The following is a 14,397-nucleotide window of genomic DNA, read 5'->3' on the forward strand; positions in this document are numbered from 1 at the left end:
TGGCGGTGTGCTGCGTGTCTGCAGGGGAATGGGCTGCTGGAGGAGAATGTTCTTTATGGGCTGGAAAGTGTCAGTTCCTCGCAGCTCCTCTACGATTATTTCTAACTGTGTTGGAGTCGTGTGCCCCCTCCACGGGTTCCCATATATCTCATTAGGAAGCAACGGGTTTTTAGCTTCTTGGTACTTGTTCTTCTTTTCCTTCTGCACCAGTTCAGTTCTCATTTAGTTCTTAGTGACTTCAGCCAATTGTCCATCTTCCTGGTGAACATTTAGCTGCCTTTCTAAGATGCTATTTGTTAATTTGGGGTAGCACAAGATAAGATGTCGTGGTAAGTTAATGTCCTAAAAGCATTGTTACTGAATTCACGAGGGCACCCTTGAACACAGCACCGTGCCGTGCTTAGCATTTTTGATGCTCATTTGAACTGAAAAACTGAGCTGTGAAAAGGGAACAGTTTTGTTCTGCCAAACTTGTCTCTTTTCCCTGAGTTCATGGCATTAAGGCACCTGATTCTTCTGTTCATAGTTCTCATTGATTTAGGCAACAGACCTATTTCTGTCCTCAGCGTTACGTAACGCAGCCGCTCTCCTCTCGTGCTTTTCTCTCTTCTGACATTGTCTCCCACCTTCCCTCCCTGCTTTGCATGTGATGTTTTTGTTCACGTTAAGTGGCTTTTCACACGAGTGCCTAGCGGGTTCGTGCCGTTCCTTTTCCAAGGAGGGCTCTAATGAACTCAGCCCCTTAAAAACACGGTAAGTCGGAGAGGGGATGTTCCTCGAGTATTTACCCTGATCTGTGCAAATCAGAAGAGGTGGTGTTAGGAGATAACTGTGCTGCAGAGCAACAGGTAGCTCTCAGGTACGTTTTAAGTACCACTTTCCTCCTACTGGTCTCGTTTTTTTTTTCTGCTTCCCAAAATATTACTGCGTATTTCTGAAGATTGAGCAGAAACTTTCTCAGAGCGATTAGATGAGGCAAAGCCACGAGCATTTCAGTGCCCCAGAAGGGTGAAGTGCTGCCAGCATGGTTAAGTAACCGTGGCCACTGCCTCCTTCCCTGTTGCTTCCCTTTATGAAGACGTAGCAATCGGCTCGGCTGCGCAAGGAAAGGATGAGCAAAGTAACCACAGCCGGGGGGAGAAGAGAAGCTTTTAACGGCTTGTTGCCACTTCTTGTGGTTTGGCTGCCTCGGTGGTTTCCCTCCTATCTCGCTGCTTCCTTATTGTCTTCCAGACCAGAAATTGCATGCGAAGGGCGTCTGCTTCCTCCAGGAGAGAGTTGCTAACCAGCGCCAACCCTGCTGTTGATGAGTTTCTATCTGTGCCATAGGAAATAATACTTTTAGGAAGCTGTAGCACGAGCAGACTGGGAGTCCTTGCTGCGCTGTGAGTTGCTGTGGGTTAGCTAGGGCTGCGTATTGGGAACCAACCCAGCCAGTGGGACAGGCTCCCAGCAAAGTCCTCGGCGTTTTCTCTTTGCTTTCCCAGACAGGTAACCCAAAATGTCCTAATGGCAGTGATTTCATCTCCGTGCTGAGTTGTGGGCTATTTCCTGAGGTCTCTTTTTGTCAGCAGTGAGGTGGGTGCCAGTGGTGTAAAACCTCAGCCAAGGTTTTCATTTCCAAAGGGCCTGCAGAGAGATTGCTGGAGCACTTTGTTTCCCTGGAGGTTACTCGGGGAGGGCGTTTGTTCTCAGCCCTACACCTCATGTTTGTTCTCAACCCTACACGTCGTGGCTGTGGGCTGATGCCACAGCTGGAAGCAAGGTTGTGCAGCACGGCTTTTCCCCTGGAAACGCCTTTTTTCATAAGGAGTGCTGATACCACTGCTGCTTGGCTTGTTTTCTTTTTTTTTTTTATCAAGAAGGGGTGATGGATGGTGTCAGCCTGTTCCGTCTGCTCATTTCTCATTAGAAACCCTAGGTCCTTTTGGATTTCAGCCCTGTCTTAACCAGTATTCTGGCTTCAAAAGGCATTTCTACAGCTTCACAACCTGATTTTAGTCCAATAACTTGTCCCAAAGTGCCTTCCTCGTCTGAATCCCTGCGCTGGGTAGTTGGTAGCTGAGTCCTGTACTAATTAACAAAAACTACCATGCAGCCTACTGAAGATGTGGGTTAGATGTGGGTTTTTGTTATCTACCACTAAGCCCTTTATTGCTTGTTCTGCTGTTAAATGTGAGGCAAGGGAAGTTGGGGTGACTGTGTGTGCTTTGGGACATTGCTGAAATGCACGGGGACAGCTTGGCCATCTCCTCCTTTGGGGTGGCTGGTGGTCCCAGCAGCTGTCACGATGCCTGGTGACAAAATGTTTGTGCCCCCCCGGCTGTGCAGTGCTGCTTTGTGGCTTGCACATGCACCAGGTGACTGAAACGTGCCTGATGCAGCAGCTCTACGGGGGAAGCTGGTTGAGGATTTTATTAGGATTTCTATTTATTGCATTGTTAGTGCCAGGAGAGGGCTTTGCTCTGTAACAAAGCTGCTTTATGAAGGGTGCATAAATCCGCTCCTGCCGGGCAGCACGAGGAGCCCTCCTCTGGTGCAGGCAGCAGAGCACTTCGGCGGAGCCTGAAAATTAAACCCCCGGAGGGGTCAGGAGTCTGCCTTCAGCATCATCCTGCTGCTGTCTGAGCAAACGCTTTGGTCACCTTACTCGGGAAGAGCAGCGGGTTTATTTTCTCGTGGCAAATTGAGCGCCAAGGCCAAGCAGAAGCAGCATAAATCTCAGCAGCAGTAAGAGGGGTCTGTTTTAATAACGCCGTGTGCCAGTTCCACAGGTTTGTAGTCGTGTTTTCAGGCTGTTTGGCTTGGCTGCGTGCGGCTGGCCAGTGGGTCTTGCTGCAGGGAGGGCGGGAGCTCCTGGTGTTGGGATCTCAGCAGGCAAGCAGGATGGAGAAACTTCTCCATTCCTCACATCTGGGTACCAGGAACGTTGTCAAGGGCAGAGAGCAGCAGGAGCTGGGGCTCATTCCCTTCCTTTCCAAGCAGTCAGGAGCAGGCTTCCTTCCAGTTCATCCAACGTGCCCTTTCCTGGAGTTTTACAGATTCCTCTCCTTTACATTTTCTTCATTTCATTCCCTCACTGCTCAAAATTTCAAAATGCAGCTCCTTCCAGAGCTGGCGAGGAGTTACTTTGATTCATGAGGATGAAGTTAAGGTACGACCATCTTTACCTAACCTTTTTTAATTGCTCATTAAAGCGTAACAAGTTGCTGGTGGCTAGAATTATTTTTTTCCCCCTTGCAGGCAGTGGTGCCGTGCCAAGGCCAGTGAAATGTCAAAAGCATCTTTCAACCACCTGCTCTGCAGGGATTTCAGTGCTGCTGATGGATGTAAATTTTTAACTTTGCTGCTACATATCCACTTTAAGCTGCTCGTGGGGAGCGGAGGGAAAGGGAAAATGGAAAGCATTCAAAAATCGGATTTTGTTTTTGTGGAAACAGCTCCCTTCTCCCCCATGCACATATATGTGTGTGGATTTATAAAGGAGGAAGATGCTGGGAGCACTGGGAGCACTGGGAGCACTTCTCCTGACCCAGTCCAGCTGTACAACCTACACTCGAGTCCAGGGAGCTGCAGCCCCACAGCTTCCTTCCAAATCCCTTTTTTTGGGGAGGGACAGATGAGGTTGCTGGGTTTTAGGAAGATAAACAGTGCTTGCTTTTTTTTTTTTTTTCCCTGTCATATTTGTATATGCAACTTGACAAGAGAGCCTGGCAGGCTGCTTCTTCAGAACAGCAAACAGGGCCAGTGCTGCAGCAGTTTGCAGATAAATAATGTATTACAGCCTGTCACATAAAGCTTTGAGCAACTACTACTTTAAAGGGTCATACATTGTGAATCTGAATATTACCCTACAAATCACCGTCCGGATCCTTTTGACTCCTTATTACACGCCCAGCACCGCCTTCAAAGCAGGTCACCTTTTTCAAGCACCCTTAATACTGGCAGGATTAGTATCAGCAATATTTCTGTTCTGGGTGTTTGTTTAACCAGCATAAATCGACTCAAAAATCATCCCTCAGTGCTCTTTTCTCCATCCAAAAGCCCTTGTAGATTATTTTTTTTCCTTTGTGAATGGGAAATAAGAAGTGGCACGCATACATTTCTTTTATAGGTGCTTGTGTTGAGAGTTTGGGGAATTTATGGATTGTTTTTTTTCAGTTGAAGCCTTCCTAGAACTTTAGGGACATGGCGCTGTCCGTGCAGCCCAGCAGTTAGTATTCCTCTCGCAGGGTAAGTCGGTGCATTATACTCAAGTCCCACCCCACAAACCTCGCTGATTTCTCCCTTTTAATGCTATTGCTTCTGGTGAACGTGTAGAGGAGGAGAATCAGCCGAAACAAGAAACCTGCCCTGAGGTGTCTGGCACCAAAATCTGACCCAGCGAGCACTGGGGAGGAAACCGATGGCCCTGCTTAAGAAGTTTTCTCTTGATTTTTTTAATCAAGACGCTTCTCACAGTGCTGCCTCTGAATCGGTTCAGGCTGGGTGCTTCTCAGAGGCTGGCGTTTGATTTCCCACAGGAGCAGGTCGATGGGGCTGGTCAAAATAAATAGTGAGGGCTGGAAGCGGGGGGATCGTGGGCCTGTTGTTTGATGGTGGATCCTTGTACTGCCTTTCTGTGAGAAGCCCTGCAATTAAGGGCATGTGGAAGCAGAGAAAAGAGTCGCTTTTGATTTGCCTTCTGCTCTCCTCATTTGAAACCTTCCCTCCATGTGCTGGAGCAGAAGTTGCGAGGCACATTTATTCCGACAGAAAGCCGAGTTAGAAGCTCGTAGCTTGAGATGTGTAACGAGTTTCTCTGAGAGTGTTTTTTCCTGCATGATTTTTTGGAGGAAGAGGGGGTGTTGAAAACACTTCTCAGATTTAGCTTAGTCATTTTAATGATTGCGGAGGGTGCCCTGAGGTGTGGTAACGATGCGCCAGGCTCAGGAAGCTGCTTCAGGCTGGCCTTGGGAGCTGCTGGGGCTCGGGGCTGTGCCCCTTTCCCCTGCCCTCCCACCCTTCTGGGAGCACGCTGGGTTTCCCCACGCCTCACAGCAGCGTTAATGAATATCAAAACATTTTATTACAGGTTGCAGCCGGGAAGGTGTGCGCATGCAGAATCTGCTGCTGGCACCAAGTGGCAGTGGCTGGGAGCTCAGCTCAGCCGAGAGCAGCATTTGGTGTGGTCCTGACACAATAACCAACCCTCCAGAGTGAATAAATCCCTCCTAAGACTCAGTTTGTAACTCAAAATGCGTTGTTAGTCATGAGCAGACCCTTGGGCAGAGCAGGAGCTTCCTGCTGGTGTCCCAGTGCTTGGAGCTGCCCCTGCGCTGGCTTTTGGCTGTGCTTTTCCTGTCTTTAGATGGATGGAAGGGAAAAAGGCCATCGGGGAACTTGTTTGCTGGTAATAGATCTCGGCATGCTCTGATCTGCATCATATCCTCGTGGGTTTTCTTTTCCTCCAAGTGATGGGAGAAGGTGAGCGGTGTTCAGCAGTCCAGCAGACACTCGAGCAAGGCAGGAGAAAACAAAGCGAGCACATCTGCTTCCAGGCAGGTGGCTGGGGAACGGGCTGTTCCAGGCGAGTGTTTGGTTTTAGAAGTGAAAATCAGGCTTTTCTCACAAATCATTTGAAGCCAACAAACTACCTTTTTTCTTCTCGCCAGAATTTTTCTTTAAACCATCTCCTCTGCTCATCCCTCCCGTAATTAATTTCCGCACCTCCAACACCAGCTGCTGGCAAGCTTTGAATTTCCTTTACCCATTGCTTGGTGACTCGCTTTTTCTCGGCTCAGCGGTGATTATATTCGAGGTCGGAGCCTGGCTGTTGACCGGTGGTGCAGCTCAGCTGCTGCCATCCCATCCCCTTCCTCTGCTGTCGAGCACGGCTTTGTTCCTGCCCATACACGAGCGCAGCGCCTGCCTGCCAGCTACTTCAGGCACCTGGGAGTGCTTCGGTTAAATGCTGGAGACATTCGTTTAAAGTAAGATAAACTCAGGGTAATGAACGTTTATTCCTAGGTTTTCAGGCTTTTGCATTTAACGGGAATAATTTTCGGGTGGTGTTTGACTCGTTCATGCACACCGAGCCCATAGGGCAGGGGAACGGGTTGGTTTGTTAACCAGGGCTCAGGGCTGTCTTGTGCTTTAAAGAAATTTCAATAAGTTATTTTTTCACATCTTAAAGACCAGAAACAAGATAAATGTAAAGCAATCTCCCAGCTGTGTGATAATCAATCAAGAAATGAAGCTCTTTCATCTCCTGCAGTGGGTCTGCTGTGAGAGAGGCTCTCCCTGCAGGATGGGTTTTTGCTGATTTTTTGATTTTTGGTTGCTGATGGCAACTCGAACACCAGAAGGCAGAGGGAAACACTGAACCCCATAGATTATTTTAAATCAACGTTGTAAAAGTGGAGCAGTGGCCAAACGCAGAAGGTGCACGTTTGGCTGACCTCTGCCCAGCCTCTCACCGTGTGAGGGGTGGTGGAAACGCCCCCAGCAGCACCTGCTGTGCCAAAACTCGGGGTATTTGAAGGCTGCTGGTAGAAAGGCGCTGGTTCGTGTCTTTTAGGTTGAAATTAGGAGTGTTGTAGAACTTAGTGCTGGTTTTGAAACAGTGCAGACAGTTTTTATGCCTCTTGGTTATTGTAAAATTTCTTCGTAAGCGTGGCAGAGCCAGCTGCCTCTCCTTAGTGAGGAGGAACACACGATTCCCCTCCAGATCAGCTTTTTCTTTTCCCCAGCACGCGAGAAGGGCAGAGGCCAGCGTTTTGTGGTCTGAGTAAATGCCAAGGCCTGCGTCAGACAGCAGGCTAACGAACTATCTTTTTCCCAAATCCTGCTTGGGCCACTCAAACAGAAGTCCCTAAGGTCAGGCAGATCCTCCTGGCTGGAAACAGCTCTCGTGCATCGTCCTAAATCCTGGCTCCGTGGGCCAGGATTCACAAACCCGTGCATGTGAGACCCGCGTGTCTTTGGGGTTAGTGGTGGAATTAAGTGCAAATAAGGCAGAAATGGCCAACATATCCAGCAACCTCGTGTCAAATCAGCAGTGCTCTCGAGCTGAATGGGTTGCTCTGGAGGAGCTGGAAAACTAATTGTGGTGTTGAGTGGCATCCTCAGGCTTGTCAGCAGCAGAGAAAAGCTGCAACGTGGCTTAATTTTTAGTGTTTTTTTTTTTTTTCTTTGTCCTGGTTTATTTGCTACCAGCCCCCTCTGTAAGCAATCATCACACTTCTACCTGCACGCTTAGCTTAGTCCTGCACAGCTCTTTGAGCAAGCAGGAAAAAGTTGCTGCAACAGCCCGGTTGTTTGGGTGTTTATTCCAATGTCCAAGCTGGAAGTTCGCGTGAAGAGCACCTTAGTATTTTCTTCTTGTTTTCCACCCCTTTTGGAGACCTGCAGGCACCAGCTAAGTTTCAGGTTCAAATAGTCAGCCTGATTTTTCAAGTCCAGCTCTACAGCCCAGCAAGACAAAACTAGGAGTAGATGCAAAAAAATTTCAAGAAGTTGCCCCAGGAAATAAAATGTTGACTCGGTGATGGAAACAGTCCCGGTGGAAGCAAATATTCAAATATATTAGGATTTCTTCTACAAGCAGCGTTTTCTGTGATGCTCATTTTTTGTTACCAAGCCTTTTTAACACCCATTTTCTTTTCTTTTCCCCCCTCCAGTTCGAGAGGCACGACCCGGTGGACGGGCGGATCACGGAGCGGCAGTTCGGCAGCATGCTGCTGGCCTACAGCGGGGTGCAGTCGAAGAAGCTCACCGTCATGCTGAAGCAGCTCAAGAAGCACTTCCAAGACGGAGAGGTCAGTGGTGGTAGCAAATCTGAGAAGCTTTTTTTTTGGGGGGGAGGAGACAGCCACCCCGCACCGTGCTGAGAGCCGAGCTGGTGGTCAGGCTCCGTGGGTAGGCTTGTAGGAGAAATGACACCGATGGTGTCAGACTGCGTGGGGTTGAGTGATGCTTCGTGGCAGAGAGGGACAGAAACCCCAAAGATTTGGGGTTTGCCATGAACAGGGCCGAGTGCAGGAAATTACTTCTCCAAGCAGCAGGTTGATGTGCAAGGATCTCTCCCTCTGCAGCAAGCAATCCGTCTTGGAGGGAGAAGCACCCGCGCCTTTTGGAGCAGTGTGGGGAGCCGTGCTGACTTCGCAGGTGATAAATCTGATGCAGGAGGTGGGAGTGCGCTGCTTGGTATCCTGATGAGGGTTTGGGCTTGTCCCTGTTGAAATGGATGCTGTAATTTTCAAAGCTTATGTTTACAGTCTGGGTCTGGAGCCAGAATAAACGCTGAAGAAGTGTCCCTAGTTACTGGCTCGACCTTGGTTTAATTAGATGCTGTGACTGGACAGTTTATTATTTAGTTTATGAACTTAGGTGAAAAATGATTTGAATTACCCGTGATTTAGAGAGGAATAATGCTGCAGATTCTGTACCGGTTAAATTAGTGAGAGACCTTGGGCTAAAATCTCTGTGCTAAAAGGTCGTGCTTCTATCAGGTAAGGCAAGCACGGGGTGCTGAGGTACTTCAGGATGTTGCTTTGGTGAAGACGGATTGTTCTTTTATTGATTAGGCTGTAAACATACAGTTAACCAAAATGAGAATGGAGGGAAGGTCTTTGCTATGTTTTGGGTTGGTCTGACTGTTTTAGAGCCACTTCTTGATTATGGGACAGAAGTGTTGGGGTCTAGTCCTTTTTTATCCCTTTTGGGGGCTATAAATAAATTTGTCCTAAACTCCTGCGATGTTCAGGACTCCTCGGTTCACACAAAGCTGCACCAGTGACCTTTTTCTCCTGTTCTCCTGCTGGGGCAGCAGAGCAGTACTTGGGCATGCTGAAACAGCAGGACACATGCACTAAAAGGTCTCTGACAGCCCCTGAGGGCAGCTCCTTGTCACCCGTTGGTTGCAGGGACTTTTCCTGATGACAGTGCTCCAGTACGTGGCCAGGTGAAAACCTCCTCTGGTTTATCTGGGGGCTTGTGTGTGTGTGGAGGCTTTTCCCTGGACCCAGCTGGAGGAGTTCTGAGTGAACGTGGAAGCCATAAATCAAGATAAATCAAGATCCTCTGCCACAAGCGAGTTTTCTCCTCTCAAAAATTAATATTTAGCAAAGCCTTTTACATAACACTGGTCAGAAACATGGAGTTTTTGGCCTCTGTGAGCTCCAGGAAAGCTCAGGAAGCGCTCGGATCCAGATGGTGCTGCTGAGAGCTGCGGTGGTCGCCGTTCCTTCAGGGCTGAACACACAGCATCAAACGAGTTTTGATCTCTCCCTGCACAGCACAGAAGCTCAGCACTTTTGGACATCCCCAGAGTGCTGATTTCAAGCAGAACCTCGTCAGCAGGATCGGTATTTCGGAAGCGTCTCATTTGTCCTAACACCCCGGGGAGGCCCGAGCTCAGGTGCCTTCGTGGTGCATTGTTTCACAGCGAGTGCTGCAGGCAAGGCCAAAAAGCATCTAGTGGAAAACTGGAAGAAATTGCCTGTCAATGCTGGGAAATCGCCCTTCCCAAGCTCTTTGACCATCGGTGTTTCCGAGGCTGCAGGTTTGAGTCTGTTTACTCAATTTTTGAGCAAGACACTGCAGGTCTTTTCTCCTATACCTCTGTTTCCCTTGAGTTTTAGCAGGAATTAGTTGATTTCTCGGGGAAAAGTGCTTTGCAGCTTGGCAGCTGTGATGCCTGTGTGACAGCAAACATCAGCTCTACTGCTACATTCACAGACTGTCAGGTCTTTGCTGTGGCTTTATATATGTACCAACCAGTAGCCGGGTGTATGAACAATTAGTCAGAGGACGTTATTTTTGGAAGGATTCTTCCAGCAGATGTTCCCTTCCACGTGTCAGACACCTGACATCTGGGGCAGAGCTTTTGTTTCCCCCTCATTCCTCATTCCCCAGGCAGCCAGGTCGTGTTCCTCTTTGTAGGGAACAGCCAGCTTCAGAGCAAGGCGTCTCGTCTCTCTAGTCCTGTAACTTTTTAAGTTTTTTAGTCCTTAACTTTTTTTCTTCTCCTCAATCTCCTGGCCACCTGGCCAGATATCAGGGGCTTGCAGGGTGTCCCATTCAGAAGCCACAACAGCCACTGGTTGTTAGCAGTTGTTCTGAAACCCCCAGACATCAGAGACTTCAGAGAAAGAACATACAAACACAAACAGCTCTCTTCTTGACACTGCACAAATTGTTGAAACATTCCCAGGGACAGTCACACCTAGAGCAGTGCTAAATCAACCACAAAGAAGACAAAAAAGGTAACTGTTAGGAATAAGAGTTCGGAATAACAAAAGCAAATAGGCTCATGGATTTGAGGCATATTTCTGAAGATTTGATAATTTGCCTCTAATGAGGGGGAGACTGGGACACTGGGAGGGAAGGGAAGAAATGTTCCATACTGACACGAATCAGATGAACGTATGTAACACCTTTTTCAGAAGTAAACCCACCTGGCAGGCTTCCTAACCCAGCGTTACCTTGCAAACACAGTTCAACGCTCCTGAGCAAGCAGGGAGGGAGCCCTTTGGCAGGTTAATGTTTATTGGGCTTGCAGTGGAGGCACGAGTGAGTTATGAGGAGCCCAAGCAGCGCCGACAGACGCATCGACAGGGAACAGATGAATTCCCCTCCCCGGCTGCTGACTGATGGTGATCATCGCGGCTGGCAACTTGTCAGCACGGCTCTGCACCCCTTCCCTTCCCCGGTTTTTTGTAGCTGGGAAGGAGTAGATGCTGATGCCAGCCTCAGCGATCAAATTCATCAATCAGACATTGAATTTCGTAACGCCAGCTGGGTTTTTGCTGGGGAGATTCAGGAGGTCCACACAGAAGCCTAGAATAGCAGGATGCCTCCGTGAGTGGTGGCTTTTGGTTTTTAACTGGTGACAAGGACCAGGAATTTACGTTTGTAAGGATGTAAACTTCTGGTGTTGCTAGCTGAAACAACAGGAACCAGGGTACTAAACCAGGAGCCACTCTGCATGGCCTCGATATTTGCCATTTCCTGCTGGAAAATCCAGGAAAATGCTGAGCTGGGGCCCTTTGCTTACGGTGGTGGTTGGGGGGCCTTGTGGCCACTGCTGCAAACAGCAGATCTCAAATGGTCGGGTAAGTCAGGGTGTAATTTCTTCTGCGGGCCTGAAAGTGGCCACAGGGATCCTGGTTCCCTCGGGGGTTCCAAATTTGTAGAGCTCTGCTCAGTCCCATGCTCAGCAGGGAGATGTTGGAGATGGGTGTCTGAATTGCAAAGATCTTTTCTCCTGTAGATACGTTGTTCAAAACAGGAATCTTTGCACTATCTTGTGCAAAAGTATGTGCTATATTGTCCTGGCAGAAGAAAAATATCATTTAATTCTGCCGTGCAGCTGTTAGCACACCGCTTGGAAAGCAGGTTTACATTTAAAGACAGTGCCCTGTACAGTGAGTGGGGATTTCTTCCTATGCATTGTCCATGTGTGCACTTTGCACCCACGAATCCAGCTCCCAAAGCCTGCTGTTGCACTTGTTGGTGTGCTGTGCAACGTGTGTTGGCCGTGCTCTGCCACGTGCTTGGTTTTGCTGAGCTGAAATACCCCTCGGCAGGTTGCAAACTGTCTGTGGTTCTTCTGCTTGCAATTCCAGAGGCACCGTGTCTGTGGGAGAAGATCGTAAAAAAACGTGATTTATATTTCAAAAAAAAAAAAAAAGACAAGTCGCTTCTGCCCTGATTGGAAGCCGTTGGGAACGGCTCGAGCAGGGTTACAACAGATGGATACTAGGTGGAACAGGAGGAGGCTGAGCCTGAATTCCCCCTGACAAGCTGATAAATCCCAGGCTGGGTGCTTGTTCCTGCCCACGAGGGTGCAGTTTGGGTGCTGCAGCTCCTGGTGGTCCCGCTGAAGGGGTCGCTGCCTTCAGCTGCGGCATTTCCCAGCCCGAGTGCTGTGTGGGGAAGTAGAGCAAACACACCCAGCCCTGCCACCAGGAGCAAAGCTCACTCGGGCACGTCTGCCTACAGTCTGCCTACACAAACCTGCTTGTAGCAGTGTCGGGACCCCAGCTGCAAGCTCAAGCGGTTGATTCCCTGTCATTTGTTACCCGAGCAGTGTCACAGTCTGCTTTTCCCATCACTAAGTCCCTCTTTTCTCCATCCCAGGGGCTGACGTTTGAGGAGGTGGAGAGCTTCTTCACGTTTCTGAAGAACATAAACGACGTGGACACGGCGCTGAGCTTTTACCACATGGCTGGAGCCTCGCTTGATAAAGGTATTAAAACTCGAGAGGTTCACAGCTTGTATTTGGGTTTAGGGAGGGGTTAAACAAGCCTGGTCTGATGGATTAAAAATGTCCTGAGACCACAGTTCCTCTGTGATGAGAGGCCTGTCCCGGCAGAGGTGGATCCACTTCCATCCGTTCCTCTTGGGAGCAGCGTCTTTTCTTCTTTTACAATGCACTTGAAAAAGTTGCTGGAAATGACAAGCAGTCCTGGAAGAAGTTTTCTTGCAAACTCTCTTCCGCAGGGGTCTCCATGACCACTGGGTGCTGCCCAAGCCTTGTCTTGGCTTTGCTCAAAAGCGAGGGGTTTTGTTTAGGAATGAGAGCCAGATGCTGCATTTCTGCTCCAAAACACGAGTACTGGCACCCGAATTTTCTCACTGGCTCTAAATGTGCAATACATGGAAGAGAACTCCAACTCTGCTCCTTGGGTCGTGCGTTTTGGGGCAGTGGGACTGCAAAGGGAGCCAGATGTGTCACCTCTCTTCCTGCGTGTGTCCACAGCCTTAGCTTTGACTTCTCGGGGAATCATCTGTGCCCTTTCCTTTAGATCGTTGCATCTCAAGGCTGGAAGTTAAAAGACCCCGATGGGTTTTTCCTTTCGTTTAGAAGTAAAAACAAGCGAGAGATGCTGCGCGTGAAATATGGATGTGCTGCTGCTTCTGCAGTGTGCCGTGAGGAGATAATAGCCTAGCAAAGCCAATTTTCTCAGCACCTACAGTAAATTAGCAACTGCCCGGTCGTGGAATATGTATTCCTGGAGTATTTAGGTCTACACGCAGGTGGTAAATCAGCGCGATTGCTGTTTAATTACGTGCTATTAATGAACTTGTGCTGGAGCCACTGCTCTAAGAGCCCTGTGGCTGGAGGAGGAAAGCCTGGGGAAGTTTTGAGGTGCTCTCTTCTTTCAGGAGCCCGCCAGCTCTGGAAAGCCTCAGGGCAAGGTCTGGTTGATGCTGACACTGTGTAAAGCAGGGGGGAGAAAGCCCAGCTGGGAAAGTGAGGCATCACTCCTGGTGTGCTTCTGGGAACTGGAGGGAAAACCAGAGCTGCTATGCCCTCAACTTGCATAAAATACCCAGATGGCTCCTTACAGGAACTAGTGGAAGACTGTAACGCCTGAAATTGTAAAAGAAAGATAGCTTTCGGGTTATAAAACTAATATTTAATGGCATCAAATCCTGCCCTTGCTCTCTTGCAGTGACTATGCAGCAGGTGGCCAGGACGGTGGCGAAGGTGGAGCTCTCGGACCACGTGTGCGACGTGGTGTTCGCGCTCTTCGACTGCGACGGTGAGTGAGCAGCCTCCGGGCACGAAATGAGCAGGAGGAATACAGAAAAAGGGCATCAGGAGCTGCCCGGTGCTGGGGGCTGGCTGAGCTCTGCTGCTGTGCCCATGGCTTCAGCCCCACCTGCTGCCTTGTGCCTTTGCTGCATCTATTTTGTTTTAATCTGTGGTGTTTTCTGATGGGGTGAGCACCCTGGAGCTCAGCGGGAATCTGGGGATTTCCCGACCTTCTCCATTTGCATCCACACATGGGGTCTGATAAATATTTTGATAGCAAGGGCGCTGAGGTAGGCACTGGGTGGAAGAGCAGGCGCAGGCCTTGGGGCTTTCTGTGGCTGTCTATAGGCACGCAGCAAAAGCCTGCTCCCCTCCTGGTGTTTCAGGGGAGCTTCCCTGCCTCGAGTTGCGTTTGGATATTTGGATACAACGCAGAAAACCAAAAAAAAACACTTGGAAATGGAGAAACTCCTTCATGAAACCCACCCTGCCCTGCGTGGGGCTGGGTTGGGGCTGGGCGGCCTCCCCCCGGGCTGCGTGGCGGTGGGTTTGGGGCGCGTGGCCGTGTGTTTGGGTGCCTGTAACCTCGTCCTTGGTGCCCGCAGGGAACGGCGAGCTGAGCAACAAGGAGTTCGTGGCCATCATGAAGCAGCGCCTGATGCGGGGCCTGGAGAAGCCCAAGGACATGGGCTTCACCCGCCTGATGCGCGCCATGTGGAAGTGCGCTCAGGAGACCGCCTGGGACTTCACCCTGCCCCGGCCTTAGCGGGGCCGCGCCGTGCCCCCCTTTGTCCCTTTCATTCCCTTAACGAGCTGCGAGTTAATTAAAAAGCTGCCTGCTTTTTTGGGGGGCGCCGTGTGGGGTTGTTACG

General features: G+C 49.6%; 1 protein-coding gene across 8 annotated transcripts in view; it reads left to right on the forward strand.

The window, feature by feature from the left end:
* MICU1 (mitochondrial calcium uptake 1) overlaps positions 1 to 14,370 on the forward strand; it is a 79,366-nt gene extending 64,996 nt beyond the window's left edge. For all 8 annotated transcript variants that reach the window (XM_068688408.1, XM_068688410.1, XM_068688407.1 and 5 more), the window contains 4 exons: positions 7,662 to 7,799; positions 12,124 to 12,232; positions 13,443 to 13,532; positions 14,131 to 14,370. In XM_068688408.1, coding sequence (XP_068544509.1) covers positions 7,662 to 7,799; positions 12,124 to 12,232; positions 13,443 to 13,532; positions 14,131 to 14,291 — 498 coding nt within the window. In that variant the 3' untranslated portion in view covers positions 14,292 to 14,370. The remainder of the gene's footprint in view (positions 1 to 7,661; positions 7,800 to 12,123; positions 12,233 to 13,442; positions 13,533 to 14,130) is intronic.
* Positions 14,371 to 14,397: the final 27 nt, after the last annotated feature.

This window comes from Anas acuta, chromosome 7 (assembly GCF_963932015.1).
Source record: "Anas acuta chromosome 7, bAnaAcu1.1, whole genome shotgun sequence".
Classification (NCBI taxonomy): Eukaryota; Metazoa; Chordata; class Aves; order Anseriformes; family Anatidae; genus Anas; species Anas acuta.